We start from the raw sequence: 27,385 nt of genomic DNA, 5'->3' as shown, positions 1-27,385 counted from the left end.
CACAATTTTTGAAAATATAATTAATTTGTTTGGTTGAAAATTTGCTTTAAAAAATATTAATAAGAAAAAAAAACAACAAATTAACAGCGCGCAATATTTTTGAAGAATTTTTGAAATTTAGCCAGCGCCTATTTTGACGCCTCTCATACACACAATAACCCAGCGAAATCAAAAATCCTAAAACTATCCTATACCCAACTACATTTAAGCTCACATAATAGGCCTCATCATGCTCATTATTTTGTTGCTTTTATAAATGTTAACTCAGCGTTTCCTTCTACCCCCATACCACACATTGTATTTGTATTCTACTTATTTGGTATGTTTTCGTAAACTGGGTTTTGAAAACCACTATGCTTATTGCCTAGCATTTAACCTTAACCAAAACTTTGATCGACAATATAAAAAGTTGCTTAGTACGTTTTAGTGCATGCTTCATTTTACTTTCGCTGTATTTTCTCTTTGTGTAACTTAGCTGCAGTTCTTCATACTGTTAACTAACAGTCATGTCGACTGTACCTACCTAGCTGTAACTGTCACGCCACGTACATTCGTTAATTTCTGTTTTCATCATTCAAATTTTTGAATTGACCTTTTTGTATTAATAATTTTGTATACCGTTTTTCGTTTTTACTAATCAAATTTTTATGTTCTCCCCCGTTTTTCTTTTTCAAATGTTTTTTATATTATTTTTATTTGTTAAATCGAAATCGATATCGATAACGATAAAAATATGCATATAAACTTCATACATGTGTGTCACAAAAATCCGCTTGCGCTGCCCGACTGCCCGCCTGACCACGCCAAACATGCACTCGCCTGCGATTAAAAAAATACCACAAAAATACCACGAACAATATCAAACAAACAAAAACCACAAAATACTGTGATTAAATACCATGCGGTAACAAAATTTCGTTGTTATTGTTGTTATATGTACAAAAATACAACAACAATCGAATGCGTGATGGGTGTATATGTGTGTATATATGTATATCCGTGCTTGTATATATATATGTATATGCCATTTGGTATATTTCGCGGCATTTAACGGAGCAGCCAAGGGACGCACTAACATTGAGCTACGCGAGCAATTCATTTTGGCCGATGGCGTCTCACAGAGCATGGCCGCCTTTACGTCCAGACGTTCCACGCCCAATGCTGCCCAAACTGCCAACAGTTCGCAAAATGGCGCCGGTAGCCCCAACTTGCCGCCATATATGAGTGGACAGGGTCCCATCATAAAGGTAAATCAACAAACCTATCTCAGATGTGGGTTAACTAAACAAAAGAAATCGAAAAAAATTAAGATTCCTTTCACAATCCCTTCACTGATCCCGTATATTGGAGTTGTGTGGTTCAGAACAAGTTCAATTGAGGAAATCTCATAAGAGGATTAGCTGTGATCTGTGAACGATGATATTGAGTCTGCTATAAAATTTGCCCCTCTAGATTTCAGTGAAGATTCATTTTGTCCGACTTCTTATGAATGCCACGTTCCACAGAGTTGGTCAGCAATTCAAAAACAATCTGTGAACGATTCAATTCGCTTAATCAAACTTTGTGAACCGTATCTCGATCATTTTAACCTGTCTAAAGGTTAACTAACGGAACTATTTGGAATAATCGGCAGTCTAGTTCACACCTTAATAATGCTTAATTGAACTTGGTCAATAAATTGAACTATTTTTCCCCAACTCTAATGTATCTCCCATGTTAGGCTTCGATTATTGATTATACGAAAGGTAAGTTCTAAGCTTTCGTTTCGGGTTTATTGTGTGTGTTGTTGACAAATAAAAAATACCATAAAAAGCAAAAGTACAAACAAAAAATACATGCTCGCTCGCTGCTGCCGCTGCGTCGCGCCGACTCTTGATTTTTGTGCATGAGAATTTATATAATTCTACAAACATATATATTTATTGTATTGAACGTATTATTGTTGCTATACTACATACATATCGTATATATATATTACGTATATCTTTATTTGTTAATCCTCCAATTGTTTTTTATGTTACGCTGCGTCATTTCTTTTGAGTTAAATGCTAGCTACATTTGATTGAAATGCGTCAACAGTTGCGCTCCCCGTTAGGCTAGGGTTCTTTTGAGGTTATGTGCAGGCATTAATTAGGCTATATTGAGGCCAGTTTGCTTAAATGATCATATACCGTTTAGTCAGCTATAAGCATATAGAGCAAAATGCCAAACAAAAACAACTTATTTCTATATATGTAGCTGATGAGCACTTGGCCGAGTTAATGCCAATATTTGAGAAAATCCGTGCACAAGACCAAGTCCCATGCGCCTTTCCCATACATATGGGCGCCGGCGGCACAGTATTCGTGCGCTGCAATACCAGCCGCTCGGTACCACTGAGTCCACACGTTCTTCATTGTCATCCAACCACACACTGGGTAAGTCGAACTGAAGCTGAGGAAGCAGACGGAAGTAAACCTAACCAGGTGGCAACAGTGCCAGTAGCAGGGGGCACCACCAAACACCGCAAGGACTACGATATTAATATATAATCCATTACTTCCCTTTAGGTTCGTGAGCGTTCCGTACGCTCCATACCCATGTCCAGGCCATCGCGCTCTTCGCTTTCGGCCAGCACGCCTGATTCGCTCAGCGACAACGAGGGAAGCCATGGTGGACCCTCGGGCCGTTACACGCCGCGCAAGGTCACCTACACGAGCACGCGCACGGGCCTCACGCCAGGTGGCTCACGTGCCGGCTCCAAGCCCAACTCACGCCCGCTAAGCAGACAAGGCTCCAAGCCGCCTTCACGACATGGGTCAACACTTTCGCTGGACAGCACAGGTGGGTCCATCGAGTTGCCCATTATCTCACACCAATTATAATCCAATTCTTGTCTATTTTTTAGATGATCACACACCCTCGCGCATACCACAGCGTAAGGCGTCCGCTGCGAGCACTACCAGCGGCACCGGCACCGGCACCACACCGCGGCCGGCTCGTCTGTCTGTCGCCTCGGCATCCACGCCGGGCAGTCGGCTAAATGGCACCAGCACCATCACACGCAAAACCGCTTCCGGTTCGGCAAGTCCAGCGCCCACAAGGTAAGAATTCGAGCTACGAAGTAAGACTGATACCATTGTTTGGGGTAAAGCAGGGGGTTTATTTGATCGAAATGTGAACTTTATTAATTTATTTATTTGTTTTTCAAAAATTATTTTCGGTTACTGCATTAACTTTTGACTCACTCTACAACAATACCAACAAAATACCTAAATAATACCGAAACATATTCAACATAATACTCGAAAATCATTAATGTACATGCTACTCACACAACAAATTGGCTTCTATAAAAAAAAAAACATTCAAAATACAAAAAATGATTGAAATGCTAACTTTCAAAATGCATATTGGCTTGAATATCATATCGAAATTGAATGCTTGATATGCAACTAACTGCAACATCAAAAAATACCAAAAATATATACCGACTTGTGCCTGAAACAATCCAAAAATACCAGCAATGGAGGCATGAGTAGATCATCCAGTATACCAGCACTAACAGGCTTCGGCTTCAAACCACCTACTAGGTAATGCCCATGAAAACGGTGAAAAACCAAATAATACTAAACATAACATTATTTTAAATTATTTTGAACTCATAATCTTAAGTTAGATTCAGTAAGATAAGCTAGTCTCTAAGTAGTAGCAAAAAATATATTAATTCTCGGTTATGGTTGTACTTATGCTAACTATTCATATACTAAAGCCGCCCATCACGGATACCGGTTAAGATACCCCTCAACGATTCCAAAACATCATCGCCCACCAGCTCGTCTGCCAATCCAAGCAGCTTGGGGTAAAGATCCATATATGTATATGCCAACGTATTATATACAGAGGAAAAGAGCTCTGTATAATTATATCCACAGTAGAATTATTTCAGCAAATTGTAGAAAGTAATTATTATAATTTCTATACTTAAAATATATTTGTTGTTTCGAGTTTTGTTATCGTTATTGTTATTGTTATTGTTAGTCTAGTGCATGTCCACAGCAAGTGCCTCGTTTCTTTTCTAACTTGTAAGCTCGACTAATGATTTAAATTTGTTTTTGTTAATGACCTTGCGGAGGGAATTATATATTCGATCTGTCTGTCTGAATCCAAAAAGTACCACATGTATAACAATAAAAGTTTCACATCACAAATTATACGTATTTTTCCAGATTAGATATTCTGATTTAAACTTTAATAAATATACTTTTACTTTTAATACTTCAAATATTTTAATTTGATTGAAGTCGTTTTATTTTTTGTAAATTAAACTGTAAAACAAAGTAAATAAAATGACAAAGTTAAATTAAATAATAATAAATGTAAAAGACTTAACTAAGTCAACCTATTTCCGCAAGCTCTGCAATCTTCGGTAGACCGAAACTATATATATATTTTTTTTTATATTTATATATATGTTACTGTTAAATTGTTAAAGTTTCTTATATTATTTAAGTATTTTGAAAAGCATTTCTCATATGTTTAATTGATTCGCTATTCACAGACGCAACATCAGCGGCAGCTCCACGCCCTCGGGCATGCAGACGCCGCGGAAGAGCTCCGCGGAGCCGACGTTCAGCTCGACAATGCGGCGTACATCTCGCGGCACCACGCCCACAGAGAAACGCGAACCGTTCCGACTTTAAGGCGGAAGCAAAAGTTGCCAATTAAAATTAAAAAAAAAAAAGAATTCGTAAAATTACTAACCACGCACTGAAGTTCTTTCAACTAATCAACCCAATTGTGAATTTGCCTCCTGACTCTCTACTCATCAGACTCAGAGACTACATTAATATAGAAAATGTAGCAACAGGAACCAGTTCAAAAAGACGCTTCCAATCCATACAAAACTGCAAATTTGTATGAAACAGCGCCAAGAATATTGCAAAATTCGGTAAAGCGTAAAAGACACACACAAAAAAAGAAAATGGGGGATTACAAAAGTTAGTTTTTATAGCAACCGTTATAAAGCAAAAAAAAAAAAAACTATTCACACAAAAGTTGAAAAAACTAAACACGACAAGTCATACTAACTAAAATGAGAACCTTTTGCTACTACTAATATTTAATGCCTTCTTTTTACTAGTTATACTTAAATATGGATTTCCAAGTTTATAATTTGTATATACTTATATAAAATGCAAAATACACTCCAAGTGCTTTAAGGCAATTCAAAACTAAAATTAAAAAAAAAAAAAAAAAAAAAAAACGATAAAAATTAATAAAATAAAAAATTTATAAAATTGAAAAACATTCGAATTGTAAGTCGATGCGCACTATCATTCATTCCTGCAGTCTCCGGTCACGCTCACAAAATCGCCAGTTTGTGGACGTGTTCTAGCTGTGGGTGTGGCAGTTGTGTGTCGACCAAAAAAATAAAAAAACTTAAGTAAAATTTTGATTTTGTTCTGTTAAATCTAATTGTAAAAGTGAAGCTTGTAAGCCGCATAAAAGGAAAAGAAAAGAAAAAAATATTTAATTAAATACTAAAAGTCATTACTATAAGTTTAATTAATATTTAGTTAATAAGCCAAACAAACACACACATACAATTTATAATGCATATTAATTTTGTTTTGTATATGCGAGTGGAACACATAACTAATATAATAGAGTGAAACCGAAATGATAAAAACCTGCAGAACCTTTATATAAATATTGTATAATACTAATACTAAATTATTTTGTTATACAAAACGAGAGAAATGCATTCAACGTTTTTTGTAATTCTATTAAAATAAAACAATTCAAACGTGAAATAAACATTTACAAAAAAAAAAAGAAAAAAAAAATATTAATAACAAAATATGATAGTTGTTTTCATAATAATCTTTTAACAATTTAATTACAGCTTTAAACAAATATTTCTCTATACCATTTGGAGGCGATCATTTTCACGTATCCAATAATTAAAATATTTGCATATTTGACTGACTTCTATCACATTTATCCACCATCTGTTAGCTGTTTCATGTTAAAGTTAAAATTTTTCTGTTCCTCCCTTTGGCGATATGCAGTGAAATTTTTGCCAATAATTAATTTTTGTTTCTTGTGCTCTAATTTAATTTTTGGGGAAAACTGTAAAATAGTCGAACTGAGAAGTTTTTGATAGCTCTATCGAAAATCTTTGATTTTGTGAACCCTTGATAGCCCAGTGAACAATAAATAAACCACAAAGAATATATTTATTATGGAACTGAATTTATTTATTTAATTTATGAGAGCTTTGTATTTGTATTTTTGTTTTGACACATTGAAATTTGGTATTCGTAGTATTCGTTACATGCGTTATATGAATTGCATGTTTTTCGTTTTTGCCTTCTTGCTTTACACATAAACATTTAATTAATTAGACATTTAAATATATGAATGCAAACGTATACATCTATGTGGTTGCTAGTTAGTGCTATGATTTGTAATTTCTCGGTTCTGTCATCTAAAGCTGACTAGAATGGCGCTGCTAATAGGAGGACATGCCTACAACTATAGATATTGTGCCTGACGGCTGTCTTTTCATTTCAACATCGTCTTCTTCTGTTGTCTTTTGTGCTAATTGCTGCCTCAGGAAAATTATGAAAGATGGGGGAAGAGTTACGAGTTAACATTTATGCTAAAGTTTTAAGTGCGGATTGCAGTTTATGCGTTGTAGTAAATATCAAAGTGTGTATATAAGTGTTTCTGTGTGTATGTTCGTATCTATGTGTGTGTGTGTATGTCTGTACGTCAACGCCAGCGCTGCCAGTTGGTGCTGCTAATAACTATCATCTATTACAACAGAACCCCCTAATTATATCGCTAGCAATAATAATTGCAGCAAGTCTTTTGTAAGCCATTACAAGTACAAATATAGATATACATACATATCTAAGATAAAACTAAATACATAAATATACATATAGATTCGTAGATCAATTGAAATTCGCTAAACCACGCTTGCCATACAGCTAAACTAAACATAAGTCAATCGATCAATCAATCATGATCTGAATGCCTGAGCAGATTGTCTGGCTCAGACAGTCAATCAATAAAGCAATCAATCAGGAGTTGAGCCAAGCGCCTGGCTCAATCTTTCACAGAAATCGAGTGTTGCACAAAAAACCAAAATACTAAAAAAAAATCAAACATTAAAATTGGGAGCCGGTCTTGAAGTATGGGGCGAAATGTGATGTATGTTGTTGTTGTATATTAGCAGCAGGGTGGCAGAAGGTAAAGCGGCAGCAGGGGCAACAGCTGTGGCATTGGTATTGTTCGCATCAGGGCTGCGTCCTTAGTTTCGTTTGGGATCGTAAGACGCAGCATCCAGGTGCTGCACCACTGTCACCTGGCATGGCCGCTGCCGGCAGTTTGCGCCTTTGGCTGTTTGCCGCCTGAAGAGTTGGCACCGCTGCCGGCTACGCCAGGAGCAGCAGGTCCACCACTTCCACCTCCTCCTCCTCCTCCTCCTCCTCCTCCTCCAGCTCCACCAGCTGCTGTGCCAGAACCCTGAGCTACCTCGCCTCGATGATGATGATGGTGATGATGATGATTGTGATTGTGATGCCGCCGACCGCCTCGATAATGTCGACGATTGTGATGCTGATAGTTGTTGTTTGTCGGCTCCGGCAGCACGCGCTGTGTGTCCTGCACTACAGGAGCAAAGCTGCTAACCACGGGCTTGGCCTGCGCAGCTGCACCGCTTGCCGGGTCTGATGTGCCGGCGAGCTTCTTTGCTGCCTCGGCCTCTTCGCGACGGCGTCGCCGACGCACATCCTCCTCCGTTTCGATGGCTATGACGTTACCAGCCTCAGCCTCGACATCGATGATGGCGCCGCGGCTCTTCTGCTGCAGATAGAGCTGCGACATGTGCTGCTGCATTTGCCGCAGTTCTTGGGTCACTTCGAAATCGGGAGCATTTTCCAGCTCGGAGGGCGGCATTGCGCACTTCAAACTGTCTGATTCGTCGCGTATGTGCTCGCGACAGACGGGGCACAGAGCCTGAAAGGGATCGGCAGTCTTTTGCTGCCAAGCGGGCAGTTTCTCGAACTCCTCCTGGTAGGTGCGACGCATCGCATTCAAATGCCGGGCCAAGCAATAGCTGTGTAGGTAGTGGAAGCACTCGGTGCGTGTGAACTCGTCGCCCTCGCTAAAGCCATACAGGCAGATGACGCACTGCCCACTGGGCAAGTTGCTACCGGTCAAGTGCTCGCGTACCACATCAATCAGATCGAAGACAACGGGCTGACCCAGGGACTCCTTGATCTTGGCCTCACACGCACTGCGTATGGCCTCTAGCCGGTCATCGTCCAAGCCACGGGGACGCAGCAGCTTAAATTCTGGACTCACATCCGGATAGCCAGATGGGGGCCGCACCTGGAGCGTCACACAAATATATTGCCGCTCATCCTCCTCGCCCGTGAGAGGCAGCACCGTTGTCTCGATGACGTCCACAGCGCCACTAAAGAATTACCGGTAGTATTAGTATATACAGCTTATAGAGAAGCTTGAAGAGTGCGGAGACCTACCTGGCACCTCGCACTATGCGCACATCGTCCATGAGAATCGCCTCTAGCGACTCCAATTCCTCGTCTAGCAAGCTGCAAATGAGTAGCAGGACAACAATTCCATTGATTTCGCAAATGCATAAGCATTACATTGCTGTGTTACAATGTCTGCTTACCTGTCCATATTCGTTGTTATTTGCCTAGGTCTTTAAATGCTATGTTTCTTAAATATATAATAATAAAAAAATCGATTGAGACAGAAATTTTGCGCCTGACAACAACAACTAGAATAAGGCAATCGCAGCGCAACGTAAACACGAATGCCAGTCACAGCAAGCGTGGACATAAGAAGTGCCGCTGTCAGGTGCGCCCTCTAGTGTGGAGTAGCTAACAGTATTGGGACTATTAACAGTCTGTTTAAATATGCTGTCGTTACAGAATGATTGCAGTCAGGGCTACATAAATGTTAAATATCGCGAAAAATTTGAATCAAAATTTCAAAAAGAATGAAATTTATAATTTAACTAATGTGCGAATTTGAAACAGATTAAAGTAATAATTATATTTTTTAAAATAGAAAATATAAATACATCATGCTTAAAGTTGAAAGAAGCGCTATAAAATACGTATATATTCGTTTATATTAAATAAAATTTAATGAAATTAAAATGTATAATGAATATTTACAAATAATAAGTTATAATAAGCAATATTTTAGTTTATAACTTACTTTATCATTCTTTAATCTGCTTCAACTTTTTGTTAAGTGATCTAATGCCGTTGCGATTCCCTCAATACTTGTTAAAAATAGTTACATTGATTATTACTTAATATGAATTAACTTTTAAAATAGTAATTATTTGTATACAAAATTGCTATTTCTTTGTTCGCTCACTCGTTCTCTTTCCACCTCTTGATTTCTCTTTCTTTTATGCTGCGCACTAATAAAGGACACTGCTGGGGCATTCCCTTGAGTCGCTTGCCCTCTAACACTCATACACACACACTCACAGTCACACACACGTGCACATCGAAAGCTAACCTCTGTCTATGTGTGTGCTTTTTTTGGGCGTGAGCATTTTAATGCGCTAGCCAAAATAATTTTAGAACTGAAAAATTTCCATAGCAGAGTCCTACGCCGATTGTGTGCGTCAATTCCCATTTGTTAGGTGATGGTGGTGCTTGCGGTGGTGGGTCTGGTGGTTCTTGTGGTGACAACGTGTGCTCGCGCGCTTTTCACCACACTCAGCTATCGAATGTGGGAATGGAAATGAAATCGAATGAAGTGCATATCGCACCCCAGAGCAGTCGCAATTAAATGGCACTGGCAGCATTTTCGGTACTCGGCGCCAAGCGAAAAATCAGTTTACAACGGAAAGCACAAAGCGACGGTCGTTAATATTTAGACAAGCTACGGGAAAATTGAATTAAAAAAATATAATAAAAAAAATAAATAAATAAAATCCCAAGCAAAAGGGAATTTAACGTAAATTTTGCGTGGCAACGAAAAAAGGTGTTGGAATTCCTCTGAGTGTGTTTGTTGTGTGCATTAAATTCCACGAGTTGCCAAAGAATTTGGCCAGCGAGGCTAATAAAGCGATACGTGTCCTGAGCGAAGAAAAACCCGCCCCAAAACCCAGAAGCTAAGCCAACTCAAAGTTTGGTACGTTGTCGCATGGAAAAAGAAGTGAAAGAATGAAGCACAGATGAAATAGCGCATAGCATTTCGAAGCACTTTTATCCTGACGTGTCCTGCGCACGCAGCACATGCGAGCAAAGACACTCATACACATACATTGTCATCTATATGTATGTAGGTAGATATAAGCAAAAGGGATGCACGTGCTTTAGTCGAATTGTCTTTGCTTTTGCACTACGAGTATTTAAATATTTGCATACAAAGAGCTTCCAAAAATACAATTTGAACAATCAGCAAATATTTGCATGCACGTCGCAGTATTTTTCTTTCTTTCTATTTTATTTGTATCAATTTTGAAGCGAAAAACATTCAAAATCGAGTCAAATTTATATCTCAACGGGAACAGCACGTGTTGCAGCCGCGACAGCAATTCTATAAATGTCAACTTACACATAATATTTATTTATTTATCTAACCGTTATATTGAGTGAGTGAAACATAAATATTTGCCATGCATGGAAATGCATTCGAATAATTTTCGTTTTCATCCCACAAGCTTTTCACGTCTGCTCATCCATTCACACCTCTCACCCTCTCACCATTACCCAATCTTTACCTCTCTTGCACCTTTTCTCTCTCTCTCTCTCTCTCTCACTCTCGCCTTCTCTCTTTCCCACATCTGCGTGATGTGGTAAAGGGAAATTGCATTGAGGCTGGCAATGGCATTGGCTGGGGGTTGTTCTGCCCAAAAAAGTGGAATATAAATGAAAAGCTCACACTCACGGCAATTCGCCCTTCCTCTTGGATACACAGCCTCAGCCGCATCCTCATGTTTGGCCCAGCCGTTGCCAAAAAAAAATATCACAGAGAAAAATGAGCATGCGAAAGTGAACTTTGTGCTTGGCTGATTGCATTTTAGCCCTGGCTTCTCCTTCTCGCTCCCACTGCCTCTGACAGAGCGAGAGCGAAAGTGCATGTCGCTATATAAGGCATTGGTTATTTAGTTTTTGGCATTTCCCAAACGTATTTGACGGTGTGATGAATCGCCTTTACTTACATATATCTCACCATAATTCTATTGATTAAGTTTCTTTTTACATAGCAGCCTTGTCTCGCATATATCAGCTGCTTTTGAGTGTCGGGTAATGAAAGGTTTCCATGGAATCGCAGGAAATCGGTTTAAAGCGAGAAACAGCTGACTTTCATCCAACTTATGTTACGATTACTTTAATAGTTCAACGACTCGCTGTCTATTTGATATTTAACATCTATTTAACATTTCAGTAGTTTAGTCAGGCGAACTATGTTAATGCAGACTCAACAAGCCCAGCTGAACTGTATTTGCTTATTCACAAATGCAGTTCGACTCTGAATGAAGTTATTCCTATATGAAGTATATTTATTGAAATTTATTTTAGTATTCTGGGCAAAATAAGTTATATTGGATATGCATTACATCATATATTAAGTAACCTGTTATGGTAATATTGATAATAAATAATACATATTTTAATCAAAAGATTTGTATATACATATAAACTAAATATTTAGTTGAGGTAAGGAAAGATTTTATTTAATATCTAGCATAGCTTATCCATCATTCCGTAGCATACAAGAAATATGAAAAACCACATAATGGCATGCCCAATATTGACAATGGAAATTTCATTGTTAAGCATCTATCAGATACTCGATGAAAACTTTCCATGTTCCCAACAGCTGAGCCACAGCCACATCAGCTGCAAGTGTTTATATAAGAATTCTGGCAGCTTGCAATAGACCAAGGTTAGGATGCATAAACAATCGAATAAAATAAAATAAATAGAAAGCTAAGCAGATGAAATACAAAACCATTGAATGGAGCAGTTAAAGCCAAACTCAAAGCAGTTTAAGCAGTGCCAAGTGGCTCCAACCAGTCCAGTCCAGCCCATGGACAGACAGAGACTAACTCGGATTTCCAGGAAGCCAAACGCGTCCAATGCGGGCGTAGTTTGTAACAGTCAAGCCTTCTGGCCAGAAAGAGCGCGAAAGAGACGACAAGCAGACGTCAGGCAGCAGGAGGCAAGGTTATAGATGCTGCACTTGAATTTTACCATCGATTATACATTATATGTATACATATGGCGTAGATTTTCGGCGCCAAATGAATTACTTTCATTGTTAGACCAGAACCAGTGAAAACCTTACATTGGATGTAAGCCACTGCGTAATACTCTGTTTATAGTGTGAGAAGCCCACTTAAAACTGAAAGCCATCGATTTTTGTGATAATAATGGGAGACATTAGATCTAACTGTGTTTATACTTTTATATTTCTATTTTTGTAAATGTGTGAAGAGCTTGTTAATAATATTATTTACTTTTAAATTTAAGCATAAACAATTTTTGGAGCATACTATATTATAATAAATTTACTCTAAATAAATCTATTGTATGAAGGGAAATGCTTAGAGCAGAACTTATTTGGATTTCTTATGCAAATAACTTATCAGATTAGAGTATTGACTTATTCCAGCTAATATTTGCAATATATTAATAATAAGATGATATATACTACTAACTGAGATAGCCAGCTAGTAAGGCAAGCATTTCACTTGACATCTTCAGAGGGCATCTATATAGAAATATATATATAGAAATGTGCAATCCTCAACCGATATACTGCTTTGCGCGGTCCCAACAGAGTAAATATATTTTCAAGAGCAAAGGCCAAATGCAACGTTTGTGCTACATTTGAGTGAAGCAATTTTGAAAAAGTGCCGCCAGCTAATCCGGGCAAATGCCAAAATATGTCGAATCCAAAAATAGCTCGGAAATGTGCAACTATTTACATGCATTGGCGGTGTTTACAAGTGCAACAGCGACGCAGCGACGTAGCGACGCAGCGGCGCGGGCTCTGGAAGCAATTACAAATTCAAAAAAAAGCCATAAAAAATGCGCGAATCGATTGCATGAATTGAATGCATTTTACAGGCAATCAAACTACATGATTTATGTAAAATAGTTGAGACCCTAGCACTGTCTCGCTCTCTCGCTGTCTACCTCCATCTCCCTCATGCTCATAGCCCTATCGGTTGCCTCAATTCACTTATCGATTTGCTCTGACAAACACGCCATGTCGTATGCACTCAGGCTCCCCCGTATGCCACATCTGACGTCCCTTCCTATCCAAAAATTTCTGATACATGAGTGTGTGTGTGAGAGAGTGTGTCTATCGGTGTGCTTTAAACTTGATGGAGTCAGCAACAATAGCATTAAAGCAACCCCGCACGGGCCCTACGTGCTTTGAAAAGCTGAAAGGGGTTGAAGTTTAGATACCCTGTAGTCAGAAAATTAATATAAGGAAAGTATGTTTGCCACAGAATGGAAAATACCTAGAAACATAATCATTATAAAAAAAAAATAAATAAAAATAAAAATAAAAAAATTCTGATTAGATTATCATGCCTTAATAATAATAATAATTTAATAATTGTTTTGATTTTAATGCTATACGCATATTAAAGTAGTTTGGTTTAGCAACGAGAGCTATTAAATTTGTAATGTGACTTCTTATAATAGTATGTATCTATTATTTTATTTAAAATAAATGTAAATAAGTATGTTGGTAAATACATATGTGGAGGGAAAATTTATTTAGCGTAAATATCAATATGTACAATATTATTCTTATGTATTAAGTATTATATGAAAATGCAATCATGAATAGTTATTATCAGATTATCATTAGATATTTGCTTTTGAAAATGGTTAGGAATCAAAAATTATATAGTAAAATTTTGTACTTATATTTCAGTTTATTTCCTCATATAAAAATATACAATGCGCAAAGCATACTCTCATATGTGGGACTATATATTGTATGTACAGAATAACTCTCTTTATTTAATTCCGAAATATAATATATTTAATATTAATAATATTCATTTATATTTACTCTCAAAAGTTAACATTTATAAATAGGTTTATATTTCATTTTATTTTTTGGTTTACTATCTATAGGGTATCTGCTAGTCGAGCATTGTTTGCCAAGAGTGCGCTTTCTTGTTTTTAATATAATATTTGGCACGACGCAATTTCGAATCGTCCTTTATTCTGGTTTTCAAGTTGAGCCGCACCAAAAAAGACACCAACACAAATGCCGAATGGCAAGCTTTTTGCCATCGTGTGTGTGTGTGTGTGTGTGTGTAAAAGGTATACATAGGTATCGTTGCTTTAGGGGTTACACGCTGGTATATTTCCACTCATTTAAAATGTATTTCTGTGCTGGGAGAGAGCTCGCTGTGCTATTTGCGTTTGGTAAATCTGTTTGCATTTTGCTTGTTATATAATTGGACCTCGGCAGGATATCTGCATATTGATATATAAAGCTTGAGATGGAGTATATATATATATATTTAATGGAGTATCTATGTATGTATGCCTATTGCCAGGCTAGGAGCTTAGCTTGCCCGAGCGCCAATAAAAAACGATTTGAGCCGCAGGGTATTATTGAGCAATTTCCTATGAAAATTGTTTAAGCATTCTTTTGCACACCTCTTAGGGGCAGAGCACATACACATAGACTCACATACACCCTCACATATATAGCTGCATAGCTTGGCGGTGACAGGGCCAGGGCCAGACGTGTCCTGCGAATAGTAACGAGTTGACAGCTTGAGCTTTATTTAGAAAAAATGCCGGTCGGGCGTGCTCGAGGAGTGAGCCCGCTGCCAGGTGGTTTAAAAAAAATAAAAATGGAAAAAAAACCAAACTGCGACGTAGAAATCTCAGAAAGCCAACGACAACAATAGCAAAGTCAGTCAACAACAATGGCCAGCCTCGGCGCTCAGCGCTATTGCAGGACGTTTATTTTTGCGTTCAGCTTTACGTAACACAAGTGGGATTGTGTAATCAACAGAGAGTGAAAGGGATAGAAAGGTCAGGACAGAACAGACAGCTGGGCTTTAACAATAATAATAATAACAACAACAACAGTAGCTGTTACAACAACAACAACAACAACAACTGTGGTAACAACAGCATTTGTTCGCACTAGGTCAAGGGTGTTTGCTCAGCAAACAAATCATTTTCAATGCAAAATCATCTTGACTTTGTTGTTATTCTGTGTTTGTTACTTTTTTTTGCAGCATTTAACTTGAGCATTTACAATTATGAATAATTATAATTTATTACAATTAGGGGCAAGTCGTTCCTCCTTTTGGTCTATCTGAGCCTCCACTAAATACGCAATTGCTGCTGGTTGTTTGCTTAAGGCAGCCAAAGACGTCATAGCGCATTACGTATACGCAACGTTGGACACAGCAAAGAAGTGCCAACACTTACACACTGACACGTATATATACTCTTATATCTATACATATACTCGCACACCCACACAGACACACACAACACACAGCTAGGCGCATTTGCCATCAATGAAGCGGCTGTCGCTGCAGGACGCCAAAATAAAAGCTTTTTCGCTTAGCTTTCAACATGTTCCAGCTCGCTCGCTCTCACTCAGTCCGTACTTTGCACTCTCTCCCTGTCTCTGTCGTTCGTGGTGAATTTCTCTTTCATTTGTGCAGCAGCTGCGGCTGCTGCTTCTTGCTGCACAGCTGCTTACACACACATACACGCTCACACCCACACCGTGTACGCTCTGTCGCTCTCTTTCGGCTGTTTGCTATCTTCTCTGTCTCTCTCTCTCTTTCTCTCGCTCACCTCCTCTCTGGGTCTTTCTTTGGCGCTTTTGCTTCCGCATGGCTCGGACTTCCGCTGGCGACAATTTTTACTACGTCAGCAGGCGAGACGAGCCTCCAAGTAAATAGCACACAATACATAGACAGAGCTGTGGATATGTATGTGTGTGCACCTACCTACATATACTCATGTAAACATATATATGTGTTTGTGTCTCACAGTGCTTGTGTATGCTTGTGTGTGTGTGTGTGTGTGTGTGTGTGTGTGCGTGTTCCCTTTGCTTTTTGTTTAATTTGATACGACCTTCTGCCACAGATTGTTTGGCTGAGGTTGGGGCTTACATGTTTTGAGTGCAGTTTCGGTCTAATGGCAGGGCATGAACTTGCAGCAGTGACTCTCAAACTGTGGCACCCACATACACACACACACACGCACATAGACAGTAACAGAGGTAATAGCACTGTATGTGTGTCAGTGTCGTTTAATTAGCTGTGACCTTTTCATGGAAAACTGTTGACATTTGAGCTTTGGCTGTAGACAACAAAAATGTTTGCCAGCAAAAAAAGTTCCAACTACTTAGCTTAACTAAGTTAGTTAATAAATTTAAGTACACAAGTTGGCGCATAAATTGCACAGCGAAAAGGAAATTCGCTTAATGGACTAGCAGTTGGTTCGCAAATTGAGTTAAGTGTCGGGAGGTGGAGACGCCCACGCGCCAGGCCACTTGAAAGCACAGCTCAAGGACGAACCAAAAAATGGCAAGCAATAACAGATTTCCATATAAAATTCATGACTAACTAACAGACACACACACAAACTAACTTAAACACACGCACACCCAGGGAAAACTCTGGGTGACTTATTGATCAAACAGAAAGTCCTCAAAGAGTTGCATGCTGTGTGTGTGTTTGTGGCGCTCCAAGAGATAGCGAGTATGAGAGTGTGTGTGTGAGAGAGAGAGAGAGAGAGAGAGAGTGAGAGCTATATGAATGTAAGAAGGTATTGACTTGTCTATGCTCTGGCCAAAACTATCCAAGTCTATGAAGGATTTGCAAATTTTGGATACTTTTTATACATATATTATATACATATAATATATATATTATATACATAAAATAATAAATGATGGCTTCAAAATCTATTTCATTAATAAGAACAAACAAGTAAATTTTGTCGTATGCTAAACGTACTTGAGCATACTCAAGCTTAGATTGACATCTCTGATGTGAAAACATATCTGAAAATATATCAAAGGAATATATATTATATTATACAGACTTTGACTTGCAGCTATTCTTAATGGTATATAAATTATCTTATTATCCAAGCTAAAATCATTTTAAGCAAAGATCGTTTGTCCCAGAATTCCAATGAGTTGAATACAAAACTTCATAAGAATAAAATTAAAGCAAATATGAAATTGATTGTATTTAAAACAAGCAATGGTAATTATGTTCTATGATTTGTAGTCATGCTTGGAGTTTGAACTTATAATATTTAATGAAATGCACTTCATGCTTTAGAGCTTCAGATGCAGGCTAATACAGTTAAAGCAATCAACTATACTTATTATTACTTAGTTTATTACTCTTTAATTATTACTCTTTAATGATCCTCGCGCCAATCAAGAGTATCTGAGTTTTAACAGGGTATGCATGGCATGCACACATTTGATTGCATCTTTTAAACATTTTTATGACAGGCACAAGCTTCTGCATAGCTTTATAATTTTCTGACTACAGGGTATAATAAGCGTGATTGGGCTCATGCAACCGCGCACTCGCCTGGCCATATGTCATGCGGCACACAATTCTTTAGAGACTGAGCACTCGCGGTTTATTCCAGCTCAGCTGTGCGACCATAAAGCACGTAAGCTGGCAGCTTGCTACAGGGAGACTAATTGTATTGCTTTTCCATTTGTTGTCCTTGCAGAAGTCGACGGTTCGTTGGAAAGGCCAAGACATAGAGTTAATTGAGAACGTTGATGGCTGCCACCAAAATCATTGATGCACCGCGAAACGGCCACGAAATGGCGCCTCTGAACACGAGAGCGCGAGGCGACGGCACCCATGGGGTGACCATTGTCCTAACTGCACCGCAGCGCAATTCGGTGCAGTCGGTGGATATACCTGGCGAGCCAGATCGCGCGGCCTGGAGCGGCAAGATGCAGTTCTTTCTCAGCATTATTGGCTATTCCGTTGGCCTGGGCAACATCTGGCGCTTCCCGTACCTATGCCAGCAGAACGGTGGCGGTAAGTAGTACCTATTGTTCTAATTGAAGAGTCTATCGTATTACCCTGTAAGTCTCTCTGGTAACACTCGGTCGACGAACGACCAAAAATGTGCAATGCTTTTCACTAATAAGAAACGTGTGCCACTCAATGGGTGCACTTGGCAACCCGCTGATAGCGGACAAATACCTCGGGCAGTTCCAATTACAAGCACAATCGCAGTTCCACTCCCAGCTAAAGCCAATCGTCACCTGTTCGCCGTTGATAACGCTAATTACTTTCGCTGCAGCTGCTCGATATTGGGTGCAGTCATTGGCCGCAGGAGCGGACCTAAGTTGTTCTGCCGTTTGGCGGTTATAACGACTGCGCTTATAGCGCCTGTACGGGTATTGCGACGAAAATTCGGAGCCTCAGACAAACTGAGCAAACTTATATGGTTACACCGTCTTTCAGGTATAACGACGGTATCAGAATTGACTTAAACTACTGCATTGCAAGTTTCAAAGTAAATTGCATTACAACTTGTTATTCGTCACTGTTAATCGAGGCTTCCTATTACGAGAAATGAGAAATTGTATATAATTTGTGGGTTGAGTAAAATGCACTTGAATTACTTTGAAGGGTTTCACTCCAAGTCAAGCATGCAATGTCTTTTAACAAAGTTCATACTTCATTCTTGAAGTCAATTCATTTATCCCTCAATTAGCATTTATCTTTAGCCCCTTATCGCAAATCAAATTAGTCGTTTGGGCCCTGGCCACTGCTAGCTGCGCTCCTGGCCGGTATTTACATACAAACCGATATCGTGTGTCTGCTAAAGCTAATCAAATGCGCAACAATAACATTATGAGATTTAATGCGAACTAATTGCAGAGCTTTCGAATGGTCGAATGAGTGGTTCGGCTGGGGCTCTGATGGGCTCTGATGGGCTCTGATGGGGTTGAAGGGCAAGGGTTATTTGCATATAATTTGTGCGCCTGCCGGAAGAGCTTAATTGGGGGGCTTTTCTTTTTTGTGGGGCGGGTTAGACTGGAGCGCCTCGTGTCAAGCAACGCATTTTTATTGAAAGACACATTCCAAGCTTAAAGCCCACACGCTTCTAATTCAATTACGAACGAGACAAAAGGCAAATGAAGCAACAAGTAAATGCAACGAATAGGAAATGCTCTACCCTAAACCAGAGCCAGCTATGCTTCCTATATATACACAACATATAAATAAAACAAACAATAATAATGAAATGTCAAATGTGAAATCGATGAGCTCTTGTCTTTCCATATGTTACAGGCGCATTCCTGATACCCTTTATGATCATGTTAGTATTGGAGGGCATACCGCTCTTCCTCATCGAGCTGGGCATGGGACAGCGCATGCGCCTGGGCGCTCTGGGAGTGTGGAATACCATACATCCCTGGCTGGGCGGCATCGGCATCTCCTCGTGCATTGTGACGCTGTTTGTGGCGTTGTACTATAACGTGATCATCACGTGGGTCTTCTACTATCTGTTTAACAGTTTTCGAGTGAGTCTCCAATCCAGTCTAATCCATCGGCAGTTCTTTAAAACTCTCTACTTGCTTGCTTAGTATCCGCTGCCTTGGTCAACTTGTCCCACTAATGGCACTGGCTTTGAGCTGGAGGAGTGCGCGAAGTCCTCGGAGACAACATATTTCTGGTACAGAACCACCTTGGATGCGGCTCCCTCGATGGATGAGCCCGGCGGCCTGAAATGGTGGATTGTCCTCTGTTTGCTGCTCTCTTGGACCATCGTCTTTTTCATTGTGATGAAGGGCATCCAGAGCTCCGGCAAGGTGGTCTACTTCACCTCGCTCTTCCCCTACATTGTGTTGACCATCTTCTTCATACGCGGCATCACGCTGCGCGGAGCCGGCGCCGGACTAATGCACATGTATACGCCGAAGGTGGAGAAACTGCTGGAGCCGACAGTCTGGCTCGACGCGGCCACGCAGGTATTTTACTCGTTTGGCTTAGCCTTTGGCTCGCTGATTGCCTTCGGCAGCTACAATACGCCCAAGAACAACTGCGTCCGAGACGTGCTCCTGGTGTCTGTCTGCAATGCAGTCACTGCCATCTACGCGAGTGTCGTCATCTTCGCTATACTCGGCTTCAAGGCCACCGTCAACGTGGATCGCTGTGTGGCCAGGTGAGTACATACAATTTGTACGCAATACAAAGTCCAGCACAATAGCGGGTATATAGCCATTATTAGTAGCCAGTATATAGTATTTTTGACTACAGTAGCCCCACATGATAATTTCAGTGAGAGTTCATACATCGATACTTAGTGGAAAAGCTCACTTATTTACATTTGAATTTAGAGAGCATCTTCTCTACTCTACTTCTACTTTATTGGGCTGGGGTCAGGTCATTGCAAGTTCAACAGCACGCTTCAACGATTCACATTGGGTGGGTCACGCAGTTGATTATTCAGTCAATCAGTCAGTCGGTCAGTTAGTCAGTTAGTCAGTCGGTCAGTCAGTCTGTGTACTCGTTCATCAACCAGTTGTAACCGCATTGGATAGCGGCTTTACCCATCTTTCTCTTTGTTATTTATTCATTGATATACCAATCGATACGCGCTCGTCTGTCCGTTCGTCCAGCAGGTCCGTCTGTTTGTCAATTTGTTTCAATTAATGGGCGCTGCACAGGTTTTTGCATTGTGTCCCCGCCGCCAGCTCGCCCGTCCCTTGCATTATTGACAATTGCTCTTGAGCTATTTGCATGGCCCATTTGTGTAGGTGGCGCCCAGGTATCGAGCCATTGTCTACAATGCTGATTGTAACCGATTTGAGCTGGCTATCCAATAATAAACCACCATTCACTCGCTCTCTATTTATAGCAATACGGACATATTGGTTAAGAATGCGCTGTTGCCCTTCAAGAATGCCTCCAGCGAGGATTACGACTCAGTCATGCAAAAGATCAATGGCACCGAATTCGAAGCACTGCATCTCAGTGAGTGCAGCCTGTCCAAAGAGCTGGACAATGTAAGTAATTTAATATAGTATAATATGAGTATTTGTATGCGTAGTTGAAGTCTTTTAGATGATCCATCACATCACTTAGGTAGAGCTCAGTGCTCATCGTTTCTATTCAATCTACAAAATACTGTAGAGTTTGTACATGTATAGAGATTGTTTTGTTTTCAAACCCACAAGCTTTATAAATGGGAAATCGACAAAAGCAGAAATTTCCATGCCTGATTTGAATGCCATTACAATTTCTTCTATTTTTCGATTAAGGTTACAAATCTCTGGATTTTTTCTTAAGACGCAATTCCCATTATCGATTAAACTAAAAACTTGGTTATGTACGAAATTGTATTCAATTATTTTTGATAATTCAATCGCTTATTATAATATATATTTAATGGAGATAGGTATGATAATGATGATGATATTCTCTATCGCAATAATGTTGATGGTGATGATGAATGAAATAATTTTACTGATTGTGATAATGATAATAAAATAAAAATAAATAATAAAATTATATACATAAATGGGTAATAAAAAAAAATTGTAGTAATAAAGATGATGATTGTTATCGCTTATGCTAATGATAATGATGAAGATAACAATGATTCAGCAGACATATTGATTTATGTGTAAATTTAGATATACCAGTATCTGCACTTATAATTCAATTCACACTCCAATATTTATATCTAATTCAAATATCTCTATTGCTAATTTCACAGGCCGCTGAAGGCACCGGCTTGGCATTTATTGTCTTCACTCAGGCTATTGTCGAGCTGCCGGGCGCACCGTTCTGGGCGGTGCTCTTCTTCACCATGCTACTGTCGCTGGGTTTGGGCTCACAGATTGGCATTCTTGAGGGCATGCTGTGCACGTTGTTCGACATAGACATCATCAAGCGGGTTAAGAAACAACATGTCACTGGTGTGGTATGTCTATTCTGCTTTATTGTCGGTTTCATCTTCTGCACAGGTGCCGGTGAATATTGGCTCAAGATGTTTGATTCTTTTGCCGGTACAATTGGCTTGGTTGTAGTCGCCCTTATGGAAATGATAGCAGTCATATTTATCTATGGCCATGAGCGGTACGTAATTCCTTATATGGGCAATGTATATATATATATATTTATAGCTACAATATATATTCTTATATATTTATACAGCTTCACTGAGGACATCTATCAGATGACAGGCTATAGACCCGGCGTTTACTGGCAGATGACCTGGCGCTATATTGGTCCAGTTATCATGGTCTGCATTTTGGTCTCCTCTATAGTCTTCATGGTCATACGTAATCCGACATATGGTGCCTGGAATGCCGAAAAGGTATAAGGAGGAGCGTCTGAGCATCTTTATTGGAGTACTATAGATGTTTCTTATTGGTCTTTATTAGGGTATTGTTGAACAGAAGGATTATCCGAACTGGGTCATGGGCATTGCCCTCGCCATGATCTTGGCTGGTGTATTGCCCATGCCCATTGTGTTCCTCATGCGTAGCTTCCAGTGCCTCAAAGTGGATCTGGACATACACCAAGGCTCCATTAGGCGCAATGAGACAACCGCTTCAACCAAGGAAATGATCGACAACGATGACGACGTGAGTAGCAGCTGGTTAAATGTTTTGATTTTGGGAACCTCTTTAGTTTTGCAAAGTACTTGTATCTAATTTTTGGTCCAAGTTATTTGATGTGTTTGTTTTGATAAGACCTTAAGCTAAGATAGTGTCTCTATCTAACTCTCTATCGTACTATAAATGTAACTAATTGTGTCTTTCTCTCACTTAACGACTCATCCCACACACTTACGCTTGTTTCTCTATCTGAATAATAATGCTTTAAAACCAAATTAAAATACAAAACATGATCGAAAACAAACTTACATCCTTCACGCGCTTAATGTCGTTCAGAATTTGAGTCCGGATATGCCACCGCAAGATTTATTAGCGGCCACACGCTTCACAATTGGAGACTTTGAAGTAAGTTGTTCGTTTACCTATCCGCAAAACAATCTATTCAGTAAAACACACGCTCCCCCAACAACCTGCTAATCTCACAATTCTTGACTCTCTTCTCTCTCTCTCTTTCTCTTCTGTGTCATATTGTGTATTCGACAGAACTAGAAACTGAAGTACTAAACACATCCAACAAGATACCTAACCTTAAACATAACTAACTCAAAAAGTAGCCTACCACAAAAATGAAAACGAAAAGAACTAAAAAGAAAAGAATTAACTAAAAGCAACGCCTGACACCCACGCTGTGAGGATAAATTTCACGCGCCGTCTGCCTGACTAGAAATACCCTACAAAAACAAAAGCCGCACACACATTACGTAACAATTCGAACCGATCCGCATTCGCCACTAAGTAAACTATGAATACTTTTAAAGACGCACAGCAAAATCTTAACAGTAGCAAAGAAAAACGAAAAAAGAAAACAAAAACAATCGCAATGCCATTTAAATGTAATAGAGTTTGATAAACGATAAGCGATTAACTTCGATAACAAGTATTCGTCAGCGCCTTCTTTACAAAGAACAAAAACAAAACATAACTTCAAAAGTGAAACCGAGAAAAAAGAATTACAATTATTTACGAGCAAACTAGTTTAGTGCAATGTTTACGAATTAAGCTAAATATTTATAAACTAAAGTTTAGACCCGTAACGCTCACCTAGAAAGCTCAATGTTTAGACCTAGGGCTGTAGCATTAACAAAGAAACAATACTTTCGATTGGCTAAGAAGACGGCTCTGAATTGCGAATCCAGAAGGTAAAGTAAATATCCAAGAAAACAAAATAACACGTAAATCTAATTACTTCCAATTTTGTTCTCTTGTGTTGTTGTTGTTTTTGTATTTGTGTTCTATCGAGTGTGTTTCCAGAAATATTGTAGTATATTTTTATTAAAATTCTGTTATGGTTTGTTAGTAACGAAAACTGCCACCGTTGGCGCTGCGTGCAGCGCCCTCTGTCGGTTGTTAACGAGAGCTTTTGCCGTCGGCTTGAAGCTTTGTGATATTGCGCATACGCCGCGTGTCCATATGTTTTGTGTTTAATAATAAATAAGCTGAACATGAATATATGTGTTATTTATAGATGATTATGGTTTTCAGATATATTTTTATTTTATGATAAGCAATGGTTGACTTATTTAATAATGTATTATCTTTGCCATAGCAGGACGACGATGAGGATGATGAGAATGACTTTAGTGGGCCCGCATTGGGCGGTCATGTGAAAACCCAGAGTGATTTCTCCGACGAGGACGAGGAGGATAAGCCCATGACTATGCGTATGATGATGATGCGCTCGACAACAATTAATGCAGCTACGCCCCTCAAAAAACTGGGCGGCAATCATCTAAATGTGCCAACTAGCAGAAAGCAAAACTACAAGAAGGACGCCTACGATGTGTAGATAAACAAGTGTGGCCAGGGTAAGCCAAACCTATCGAGTATAGGGTTCAAGTCAAAGAGATACCTATAAAAATATGCATATATAATATACAATGTATATACATATGTATATATTTATTGGCAATATGCTAAAAATATATATATATATACTGCGAAGATAGCGCAAAAAACCATTTATATATTTACATTAAGTATTTTAACAAAATTTATGTTTAAAAAAACTTAAGATTAAGAGAAAAACAACATAAAATAAAATATTATATAACAGTTTAAGAAATATGTAAACCCAAAATTGTTGAAACCATATTTTAATACCCACACCCACACACAAACACACTCTTACACACAACTAAACTATGTACAATGAGCTACAATTGAACTAAAAACGGGTTATTGAAGAGAGTAAAAAACACATGTAATCTTTTTCCATTTCTGTTGCCGTAGCATTTAGTTGAAAACTGTTTTTAGGCGTTAACTGTTAACTTTATAAATCCCAAAATATATATTATATATACAATATATAACCCAGTTGTATACCCTACCTAGCCATGAGGACTTTTAATTGCTAAACGCTTTTCGTAGTGTAATCCCAAAGAAACTTTTAACCAATCGCATTTCCAAGAGTTTAACTCATTATCTTTTATTTACCTAGTAGCATTCAGTTTCAAGTTCAACTTATCATGCCCAATACTGAAAAGAAACTAAATATGTATTCAGTTTAGCTCTACACAGATGAAATATACGAAGATTAACATGTATATGTATAATTGCAAAAGTATTCTATTAATAGTAAGAATTCATTGAAATGTGAACGATAAGTTAATCAAGTTGAAATATTTATGAAAATACTAGTTCAGTTGTTGACTGCAAATAAAAAGAAATACTTAAAAGAAATACCAAAAATATACTAAACATACTAACAGACAACCAAAAGAGAAAACAAACCAAAAAAACAAAAAACAAAAAGAAGCATAGCATGTGTGATATTCTAAATAATATCCTCGAATGTTAGTCTAAGCAATTATCATTTATTCGTTGTTCAACACTGTCTACAGCCACTTGCTTCTGCTTAACCTCAATTTATTTAATTTTTACTATTTGCTGCCTACGCATTCATACACATACACTGGAAGTATTTTCTTACATACAAAAAATAACTGCTGTGAATAGTTTTAGTGGTTGTAAAATTCTATTACAAGAGATCGAAGAATTACGAATGAAAAATAAACGTTATAAATAATTATGTATGAATAATTTGTAAGATGGTATTAAGCTCTCTAATCTGATCGGATCTGATCTAATCAATCCCTCACCTAAGTTCACTCTAACAGATCCAAAAATAAAAGCAAACACATAATCCAATTTCAAATTCGGTTTCCGCAATATCACTGCAACAGGTTTTTATTACTAAACAATCCACAGTTCCCATAAAATCAAAAGGAATATAATTAAAAAGTCTCGATTTCGGATCAAGCGACAAAAGAATAATCAAAAATAGAATGGAAGAACACGGACATTTTAAGAACTAGTACTCGTAAACGGCAAACGTTGAAGACAATAAAGCATAAAAAATATAAAAATAGAGAATACTTATGATATGATGACGAACTGGACAGAACTGTACTTCGAAGGAAGCGCAACTTTATACAGAGATTTTTTATGATTTACAATTTTTCGAAGAGAGATTTTTAAAAATTACATAAACCAAATAGTACAGTACACCAATTTCCTTTTGCAGTCTGTATAAATCGTAGCGAGGTGGTAAAGCCATCTAAGAGTTCGATTAATGTACCTTTGCGATGAGACAGGTCGTTGGGTGAGTTGAGTTAGTTGATAAGTCTATAAATGCAGAGAACTAGAGCAGAGGAAGCATGCAGCTGAGTTAAAGAAGAGCTTATATATATCTAAATATATTTAGATATATATAGCTTAATATATAAAATCTGTTGACATACTTAGAGCCCAGATAAATCCAAATTTAATGATTTACAGATAAGGTACTCATAAGTGTTATAAATGTATAACGCTCCACAGCAAAAAAAGGAAATATATGGAACACGAAATACAAATTATAATGAAACAGTTAAGAGCCATCAGATCATATCCTCGCAAACCGTTAACCGAAACCAAATAGTTACCAATATCTTATTGTATAGTTATTTCACAATTAATTCTTAACTCAAACATACTAAAAATATATTATATATATACATATATTGTATATTAATTATTGTCGTAGTGCTTAAGGGAACTAAACCATATATTTATACGTGCATATTACATATATGTATGCATATGTGTATATGTATGTATGCAATGAACATGGACTCGTGTAAATTTGATTGTATTTAAAACGTAAAGTGAAATTACTTATGTGAAACATTATTATGATATACGCAGGTAATTATGATTAAATAAAGATATATAAATAAATAGTGCGTTAAGTTCAAGAACAAGAGCAAAAACCAACAAGACTTTGAATTATTTTTCAATCATCGTTGAAATGTTACAGAATATGGAGGGTATTATTATCATTATTATTGTTATTTTTTTAATTATATATTACAACAGAAAAGTTCAGTTCCATCCTTCAGTAATTCTGATATGTTTTGTACACAAACATTATACAATTTGAAAGCGTTCTACTGGGTCTTCATAATGTCTTTTATGGACATCTTACTCTCCGTTCGCTGCAATATTTTTTTTATTTATTTTTTTTTTATAATTTTTTATTTGTAATTCTCACAAGCCAAAAGCTGGAAGAAACTCTCATGTGCAGATTAGGCTTATCGGCAGGGTTCAAGTTTCGTTTTGGCTGAGTTTTTTTTTCGCAGTGCTGCAAAATCAGCATTTGATAAGGCATGAGCAATCTACATTCTCTTCTCTTTCTCTTTTTGACTCAAACTGA

At 38.2% G+C, this 27,385-nt stretch overlaps 3 protein-coding genes across 42 annotated transcripts in view; 2 read left to right on the top strand and 1 right to left on the bottom strand.

Moving 5' to 3' along the window:
• Positions 1 to 5,245, top strand: part of LOC6580893 (microtubule-actin cross-linking factor 1) — an 84,365-nt gene extending 79,120 nt beyond the window's left edge. For 15 of the 37 annotated variants that reach the window (XM_032730432.2, XM_032730431.2, XM_015164518.3 and 12 more), the window contains 6 exons: positions 1,060 to 1,247; positions 2,550 to 2,823; positions 2,888 to 3,083; positions 3,504 to 3,572; positions 3,752 to 3,841; positions 4,541 to 5,245. In XM_032730432.2, the coding sequence (XP_032586323.1) occupies positions 1,060 to 1,247; positions 2,550 to 2,823; positions 2,888 to 3,083; positions 3,504 to 3,572; positions 3,752 to 3,841; positions 4,541 to 4,682 (959 nt within the window). In that variant the 3' untranslated portion in view covers positions 4,683 to 5,245. Of the gene's footprint in view, positions 1 to 1,059; positions 1,248 to 2,238; positions 2,418 to 2,549; positions 2,824 to 2,887; positions 3,084 to 3,503; positions 3,573 to 3,751; positions 3,846 to 4,540 lie in introns of those variants that run through there. The other 22 variants (XM_032730437.2, XM_032730435.2, XM_032730427.2 and 19 more) reach the window with 5 other exon arrangements.
• Positions 5,246 to 6,571: 1,326 nt separating this feature from the next.
• On the bottom strand, positions 6,572 to 9,264 carry LOC6580892 (E3 ubiquitin-protein ligase RNF25). 2 transcript variants are annotated; one of them, XM_044011307.1, is made up of 4 exons: positions 9,247 to 9,264; positions 8,693 to 8,739; positions 8,538 to 8,609; positions 6,572 to 8,470 (listed from the first exon to the last, which is right to left on the bottom strand). In XM_044011307.1, exons 2-4 carry the CDS (start codon positions 8,698 to 8,700, stop codon positions 7,354 to 7,356), a joined length of 1,197 nt encoding a protein of 398 aa, XP_043867242.1. In that variant the 5' UTR covers positions 8,701 to 8,739; positions 9,247 to 9,264; the 3' UTR covers positions 6,572 to 7,353. The 2 variants fall into 2 exon arrangements, with proteins under 2 accessions (XP_043867242.1, XP_032585584.1); XM_032729693.2 differs by lacking the exon at positions 9,247 to 9,264 and having other exon boundaries at positions 8,693 to 8,839.
• A 587-nt stretch (positions 9,265 to 9,851) lies between these two features.
• On the top strand, positions 9,852 to 24,618 carry LOC6580891 (sodium-dependent neutral amino acid transporter B(0)AT3). Of its 3 annotated transcripts, XM_032729692.2 has the most exons (10): positions 9,853 to 10,179; positions 17,769 to 18,088; positions 19,355 to 19,587; positions 19,651 to 20,228; positions 20,925 to 21,072; positions 21,786 to 22,147; positions 22,226 to 22,388; positions 22,456 to 22,659; positions 22,969 to 23,037; positions 23,176 to 23,608. In XM_032729692.2, the coding sequence occupies exons 2-10, from the start codon at positions 17,821 to 17,823 to the stop codon at positions 23,179 to 23,181; spliced, it is 2,031 nt and encodes a 676-aa protein (XP_032585583.1). In that variant the 5' UTR covers positions 9,853 to 10,179; positions 17,769 to 17,820; the 3' UTR covers positions 23,182 to 23,608. The 3 variants fall into 3 exon arrangements, with proteins under 3 accessions (XP_015019961.1, XP_032585583.1, XP_032585582.1); XM_015164475.3 differs by lacking the exons at positions 22,969 to 23,037; positions 23,176 to 23,608 and adding an exon at positions 24,239 to 24,618 and having other exon boundaries at positions 9,852 to 10,179; XM_032729691.2 differs by lacking the exons at positions 22,969 to 23,037; positions 23,176 to 23,608 and adding an exon at positions 24,242 to 24,618.
• Positions 24,619 to 27,385: the final 2,767 nt, after the last annotated feature.

The sequence above is a fragment of the Drosophila mojavensis genome, unplaced genomic scaffold (genome assembly GCF_018153725.1).
Source record: "Drosophila mojavensis isolate 15081-1352.22 unplaced genomic scaffold, ASM1815372v1 contig_81, whole genome shotgun sequence".
Classification (NCBI taxonomy): domain Eukaryota; kingdom Metazoa; phylum Arthropoda; class Insecta; order Diptera; family Drosophilidae; genus Drosophila; species Drosophila mojavensis.
Note: the sequence above shows the minus strand (reverse complement) of the source record. Positions and strands in the feature narration are given on the sequence as shown.